This window comes from Dermacentor silvarum, chromosome 10 (assembly GCF_013339745.2).
Source record: "Dermacentor silvarum isolate Dsil-2018 chromosome 10, BIME_Dsil_1.4, whole genome shotgun sequence".
Classification (NCBI taxonomy): Eukaryota; Metazoa; Arthropoda; class Arachnida; order Ixodida; family Ixodidae; genus Dermacentor; species Dermacentor silvarum.
The window spans coordinates 19,525,732-19,533,634 of record NC_051163.1 but is presented as its reverse complement, the minus strand read 5'-3'; the positions used below and the strand labels follow the sequence as shown (position 1 = coordinate 19,533,634).

The 7,903-nt window shown below is 44.7% G+C and overlaps 1 protein-coding gene across 3 annotated transcripts in view; it reads left to right on the top strand.

Annotated features, from left to right (window-relative positions):
* The first annotated feature begins 3,950 nt into the window (after positions 1–3,950).
* The window catches only part of LOC119466031 (uncharacterized), a 64,621-nt gene continuing 60,668 nt past the window's right edge, over positions 3,951–7,903 (top strand). Inside the window, exons 1-4 of one of the 3 annotated variants that reach the window (XM_049657324.1) lie at positions 3,973–4,322; positions 5,339–5,438; positions 6,341–6,583; positions 7,647–7,700. In XM_049657324.1, coding sequence (XP_049513281.1) covers positions 4,215–4,322; positions 5,339–5,438; positions 6,341–6,583; positions 7,647–7,700 — 505 coding nt within the window. In that variant the 5' untranslated portion in view covers positions 3,973–4,214. Of the gene's footprint in view, positions 4,323–5,338; positions 5,439–6,340; positions 6,584–7,646; positions 7,701–7,903 lie in introns of all 3 variants that reach the window. The other 2 variants (XM_037698806.2, XM_049657323.1) reach the window with 2 other exon arrangements.

Genomic DNA, 7,903 nt, shown 5'->3' with positions numbered 1-7,903 from the left:
GACAAAGTCGTGTTCCTTTCAAGGAAGTGAGGCGATTGCTACCGGTGACTATTTGACGCGGACCTCATTCAGCTTTTTGTTTGAGTGTTTGCGGGCCGAGAATCGCCAGTGTGCGTGAGTCCACGGACAGTTTCTCACCAGGCACTCCTAACCGGTCCCCGAACGCCCGCAAGCTGCAACAACTTCTGTTCACAGGTATTACAGCGAAGCCGTATACGGCTAGCCGATTCGTCCGTCCGTCACCTGTACGCAGAAACTATCATCATCAGTAATGACTCGCGCGTCGTCGTCTTCTTGCACAGCATGCTCGCAGGCGCCCCTCGCGGCATATGCGCGAACGCGCTCGTGCCACTGCTCCCGCGTTCGTCGTCGTCTGCTTCCACAGCTGGTCGCATTGCCGCTAATCATTCCAGCGTAAAATTTCACTTCTCTTCTGTCGTCCCTGTTAATATAATGCGTATAGTTGTAAACAGTGCGGGGCCTATCCATCAAATAAACACATCTTGTGGGAGTGCCCTGAAAACGCCATCTTGAAAAAGACAATACTTTCCAAATTACCACACAACCAGCGTCCTGGCAGTTGGGAGGAGTGGACCACTCCCCCACGAAGGTTTGAAAAACTATGGTGGCCGCTTCTGGTGCAGCACGTCAAGAACGTTCTGGGCCAGGAGGCATGAGCCTACCAGGAGGCCCGGACTTGGGCTTTAGTTCCTTCGGGGCTAATAAATGTTATTTCTCTCTCTCTCTCTCTTCTGTCGTCGTAATGGGGAGGCCGCGTTTACGGGGGTGTGAGCCATTGCTTAAGGGGGTACGAACCATTAATTGTCTTACGTGACGGACAGATTTAGGGCCCATTCACACTTGCGACTAGGCGAGGTCGCGCGACCAAGTTGGTCGCAAAGCGATCAGTCGCAAGTAGTCTCAAATGGTCGCTTTTCTCGAAATGCGACCGTTTCGGGCCAGTCACTCACTGCTCGATTTTTCAGTCGCACGACCGCAGTCGCAGAACAGCTGAACCAATCAGATGCGAAGGAACAGGACGTCCGTATACGCAGACGCTTATTTTACGCGGCGATGACATTTCAAGCAGACGTGAACGGCATTTCGTGATACATTTCGGTTTAGCGACTCGTCGGTCGCATTTGTAAGTGTGAACATCGTTCTTCTTGAGTAGTTTTCTGGTCGCCAGTCGCAATTGGTCGCGCGACCTCGACTAGTCGCAAGTGTGAATGGGCCCTTAATGTCCAATCGCAAGCGGCAACGGCGGACTGCGGGGCATTCCATCAGTGACGTCGTTTGCTGCGTCGGTGCCGAATGTGTGTGTAACCCCATTAAGAAGCACAAAGCCGTAACCAATGATTGAGAAATACTTTATTGTACCGTCGGGATTAACCTAGCGATGAATACCGGGGTCGCAAGTTTCAGCTTCGCTGGTTAACCATCTGTACACGGAGTGCTTGAGCGTTGATTTTTGCTTACTGCTTAGACTGTGTGGCCATGTGTGCACAGTCTTGGACTGACCACGCCAACGCTAATTGCGACAAATGTGCGGCGTTGGAGACTGCGGAACCCATTTCGTTGAAATAGCCAGGTTGTATAGAAATGAAAGGGCTCGTTATTTCAGTAGAATGCGCTCTGACTTCTCGAGATACCGCCATATCTATAGAAACATGCTAGGACCCATGACCTTTCCTTCGAAGCAATAGCGTAAAGCTGTTTTCTTTTCTCATTCCAACAGGTATTTGCTTAATTGACAAGCTCTGACATATTTACAGCAGCATAATTCCGTTTGCCTCGCCTGTACGTACCATGATCACATATTATCGCGTTATAGTGGCGGTGCCGAAAAACTTTGCACTGCCAAACCTGCTAGTCACGAATTGAACTCTATTAGGCCTGAACTTACGCTAATAAAAAAAAAAAAAGAACGAGTGACACTCAAAGCAGAACAATAGCGGCGAGCACGATCGAAATGATCAGCACGATCGAGCGATCGTGCTCGATCGAAATGATCGAGCACGATCGTCGAAATCTGATCTACGGGTAAAGTGCGTCGACTATTGATATCGCCGTAGATTCCAGCGTAATCGATGGCGTTCGCGTAAGCTGTTTTATTTATTTATTTATTTATTTATTTATTTATTTATTTATTTATTTATTTATTTATTTATTTATTTATTTATTTATTTATTTATTTATTTATTTATTTATTTATTTATTTTCACGTAGCACTTTTAACACTTATGTAGCACGTACGGAGCAACAGAAAGCTGTATCGGTAGTTTTTCATGTCGCTCTACAATTTTCGCATTGACACTTTGATAATTAGGGCAGTACTTCTCGAGTTAGATAATTAATTAGTGTTAGCTAATTAAATCTCAGCAACTAAAAAATTACTGGCGGCTACTCCACTGCACTGGAAACTATACGCACTAGGTTTGCTTCGCGTAATGCCGTTCCTCTTTTTTTAAAATTGTGCTGCGTGATAGCTGGGGCACCATGTATGTACCATGTATGCACCAGCATTTTGCAGCCTACGCTCGTCAGTGAAATTGGACGCTAGTTTTCAGGGAATTCTCGCTACCACGTTTGTACACAGGTACCACTTTAGCAATTTTCTAGCACGAGGGGAGGTGGTCTGATGATGACTGGCGGAAAATATAAAAATTGTGCTAGATACCGGAGTTGTGTTCTTTAAAACATTAGAGGTAATACTATCGACCCCTGAAGAGTCAGATATATTAAGGTTATTAATGGGACATACCATCTTCAGTAATATCGATGGGTTCCATGTGTTAATTGGCAGTCGAAATCTGTGACTTCAGAAATGAGTGAAAGGTCTTCATTTGTGAATATGGACGACGTGTTAAAGTACGCGGAGCATTCACTATCAGTAAGCGAAACTTGATTCTCACCAACTAACGAAACATGGTGTGAACCGCGATCAGGTGATATTGCCTGCCAATATTTTGGAGGGTTGGACTTGAAAAGGGAGCGTAGATTGTGAGAACGATATTTATCTTTAGCCTCACTTACAGGTGAGCAGTAAGCTTTCAAACATAGGTTATACCTATCTATCTCAAGCCGCGGGCGAGCGTGTACGCTTCGCATTCGCGTACAACCTTTACTTGTTATTAAGATTCTTAGTCTTCGAAGGTACTGGGCGAACCATGGGTTCGTTTGATCACCTATTTTTATTAGCGGGATGTACTTTTCTACTAATGAGCACAGGTTTTCCTTGAAAATAAGTCAGTCTTCGTTAATTGACCGAACAGAAAACGAAGGTAACAAAGTGCGAGAAAGAAACGTCTCAAGTTCCTCGTTCATTTTGTTGTAGTCGCCTTTGTTATAGTCACGGATAGTTTTCTTGGTGACGCTTGTAAACTACAAGGGCACGTTAAGAGTAAGTATAAGAAACTTATGATCACTAAAGCCATCTAATAAGTAAGTGACTTCACCAAAAGTTGCAGGGTGCTCGTAAGAACTAAGTCTAAAATGTTAATGCCGCGGGTGGATTGGGTAACCATTTGCAATAAATTATAATCTAAGGTTAAAGAAATAAATTCAGTTGGCAATCGACAGGATGATAGTTTATTACAGTCGATCAGTGGAAAATTGAAGTATCCAAGGAAATAAATGATATCAGCCTGACAGATGTTAATTGCTTTTTTTAATGCTATATTGCGCAGTTGAACGAGAAAGCACCGATTCGAATCGGGAGGGCGATAACAGCCTCCAATCAACACTTTGTGGTTATTGTAATAGGCACTCTACGTATACGATCTCAATACAAGAATTGGTGTTAGCAACAGGCGATTTTCTTGTCTTACACATACTTTCCTAACCTATGAACTCTTTCAAAATGAGCAGTCGACATTTCGATGCCCAATTTTTGGGAGCAGAATTTGATAACCTTTTGTTGTGAAGCAGCCCAGTACTTGAGAAGATGCCGGTGTACGCTGCGATCGAGAGCTTGACGCAGTTGTCGCAGTAAATGAGTTCCAAGCCTAAAAACAATTATTTGAAACCCGCCGATGTTTCATTTTCTTTCCAAAATACATGACTGTGGCTTAGAATGAGGAAAAAGCTCTTCATTCTCTGTTGTTGTATTTAAATTAAAGTGTGCCTCCTCAGTGAGCAAGGAGACGTTTTCCCCCCGCTACAGATGCCATTTACATTGTTTCCTCTGTTTCCGCTAGCCTGGAGAAGGAGCAATGGCTGAGGCGGCAATGAACACCACTGCCGAAGAGCCACGAGGTGGCGAGGCTCCTTTCGAGGTCGAGAAACCGGCCGATGGAAGCTCGTGGATTCGACAGAAAAAGGTACTAAATTGTCGTGGCTGCGTCCATTGAATTCGCCTATAAATGTTCTAACCACAAAGAGACCGGAAGTGCCACCTCTGGACGCCGGCGAATTCCGCCATCTTGTTAGTTCTGATTGGTCCAGAAGGCTGCTGTGGGCCTCTCTCATTGGCTCGAGGTACGACTGTTACAGAGTTTGACAACATGGCGGAATTCGCCACAGCACTCTAGAGTAGCACCCCGGGTAAAGACCTACAAAGAGTTACCGGGTAACTCAGTGAGGCAGGCAAACATATAGAGATAAGCTCTCTCGCCGCGCCATGCAACGGATTGAATGGGCGCGCGATAACGCAGTCGGGTTGGTCTTCGCTTGTGATTTGACGTGCGTCGCGCGACACAAGATGCTGACGCCGTACGGCTTCTCCGATAACCCATGCAATATGTCGCAAACGCTGATATGTTTACGGAGAAAGCTGAAACACTAGAAATGTTTACGAGCGTTTTGCGAGCGTAAGGTGGTGAAATGCGTACGAGCGTGTGTGTATGTGGTTATACGCGCAATTTCAGTCTGTCGAGTGGAGTCAAGTATTAACCCGAAGGGTCATTTACCAATACAACCGAAATATATATATTTTTAAAATCTATATTTAGTGTTCCTCTTAGCCATGAGTCGGACACAGGCTTGACGTAAACACATAGGTTGCTTGGGATACTATACTTTTCATAACGTATTCCCTACAATGACAAGTATAAAAGCTAATCCCTTTTAAATCCCCCCCCCCTCCCCCCCAAAAATGAAATCTTGAGTTTCACGTGCCCAAAGAACGATTTGATCATGAGACGCCGTAGTGAGGGACTCCGGATTAACTTTTAACGCCTGGGGTTCTTTAACGTGCACCCAATACGTGGTACACCGGCGTTCTTGCATTTCACCCATATCGAATTGCGGCTTTTAACGCATGCTTTATTATTGCAAAATTGATTTAGCTTTTCTCGTCAATGTCATTAAGTTGCCTTTCTGCGCCACTGTGTTTCAGGTGTGGGTCTACTTGGCGTTGGGTGCTCTGGCTCTGACAGCGATCATCGTGGTACCCGTCTGTGCTGTAACTTTTGGCCGTAAAACCGCACCCGAAAAAGGTTGGTTGCTTTCACATGCGTGCAAATGACAAGGCTGCCGTGTGTTTCTTGCAAACGGTTGCCATCTTGTACACGGGGGCGAGCTAGGTGGGCCAGACAAGGGCTCAAATCGCCACAGCCACGTCCGAAATATCTCCCAAGGCCTGCCAGCATAAGGTGTCTCTGGTTTCTGCGACAGTGGCCCATTACCACTCTTCGTATGCTTCACAGCAATACATTTTGTATGCTTGACCGCGTAACAGCACTGCACTGCGGCACCGGTGCATTGCGGCAGAGCCGACTGTAGGGAACCGGCATTATGCAACGCGATAGAAAACACACGTTCAAGAGATTTTCGTCAGTCTTTACCCCTCTTTAGTGAATGAAAAAGATAGCGTACGCCTTTGTCCGTGCTATAAAACATCGATAAAAAAAGTCTGGGCCCCCACGTGCAGTGCGTAAAAAATATAAAACTTTATAAGAAGGCGTTTATGCTCCAACTGGCTTTTTTCAACTGTTTGCATAAGCTAATCCAAAAGCCAAGTGTCAGGTTTGAATATGCTGCCGTCGCAATAAAGCGCAACAAACTCACTTCGGCATGACTTCTTCGCCGCGCCAGCCGCAGTCCGTGCTCCGAGCTCGGCTAGGGACGAACGGAGCAAACAACGTTCTCCCGCGCAGTACCTAGGCGAAGACATCGCGAGTACCAAAAGTCCCCACATTTCTTTCCCGCAACCACTGCTTCTCACCCACCATACCCCACCACTATTGACCGCCGCACAGGTGTCAGCAGTCAAAGCTAGACAGTTACAGTGCGATAAGCATTAATATGGTCTTCCTTCCTTTTCCTTCCTTGTTTATATTTAATTATAACAACCAATCGTCATCATCGTTTGCTCACTTACCGTTCTTCCCCTCTACAGGTTACCTTCCCGAGTATAAGAAGTTCCCTGGTCATGAAATATACAGGCCGGGACCGTATGCTGTTCTCAACGACACGGACCTAGAACAGTGCGCTGCGAACTGTTCGACCAACGACGGCTTCGAGTGCCTGCACGTGCAGTTTTGTCCGCACGAAGGAACGCCACTGGGAACCTGTCATTTGTTCCGCGCCAACACCAGGCTACGCTCCCACCTGTCCCACAGCTGCGATATCTACACTCGCGGTATGTCGGCATTTATAAGTAGGCTGCGTCACTATAAATATACATTGCTTGCTATATAAAATTATTAGGGGTGTGAGAATCGTTGCCTTTGAGATTGAGTCGAATACGAATCGAACTGCACCAGAAGCGAGTCGAATCGAGTATGAATCGTATATAGTGCTAGAAGCGAATCAAATCTAATACTTTTTTTGCCGAATAATTAATTGCGAACAACGTACAGGTGCTTCTCATTAATGTCAAACAATTTTCACATCCCGGTATTCCCAACATTAGAGAGTAATTTCTAATGCGTTATTTTACTTCCGATAGCAAGGTTTACGCTTCGTGTTTCTTGCATAGGTAGGGGGCTTCTATTTAAATACATAGGAGCGGAAGAATTGTTTTTCTTAGCAACCACTGCACCAATATTCATGAAGATTGTTTCATTTCGAATTTTTTTTTAATGTAGTGACTCTAACAAGCAAATTATCGATTTAGTTCCGCAAAGATGTTTACCAATAATTGTTTAAAAGTTTACAACTAACTCAGCAATAAAAAAACAAATGACAATTTTGTAAACTGCACCTAATAATAAATCTAAAGCAGACAAAACTGGTGTATTATACACCGCTCTGAAATATACCAATAATTTGCGAGTAGAACTTTTACAAAACACTCGTAAACATTGCAATAAACTCAGGTAAGCTGTAAATTCATATAATTTGTTCGCATTGGATGCTGCAACAGATGCAATTTATAGATTTGCATCTGCAATTATAGAATTGCGGTTTAATTCACCGATTCCGGACTTCAAAGATGTGCGACTGCGATGTACGTAATATGCCAACGCATTTCTCTCGCAATTACCACTAAATCGCCACTGATAATTTTTTAAATATTGAAATTCAATACATTTTTCTTGTCCTACAGACATAGGCACGCAGGAGGGTCAAAATAACTAAACTGCACGGAACACGTTCGGCAAATGTGTAGGCACATCAGCATAAAATGGAACAAGAATGACTGCTCATTATAATCAAGACAATGTTTGTAAACAGCATGTCATTTTATTTCCGCTATGCAGGAGACCCTGCAGAGATTGGCATTCCACACGGAGGCGCATCATCTCTCAAGACAGGTACGACCACCACTACTACGCTAATAACCTTGTCTTTCCACTTCCGTCGGCTCTGAAGAATGCGGTGGGCACGTGCGGCAAATCAAAAGGTTTCCTTTAAAAAAAAAAGTCGCAGTTTCGCCCGAAAGGCGAAGCATCGAATGCGATAGAAAATTAGTGGACAGCTATACGAAGTAAGGATAGTATATTTATCGGCCGTATAG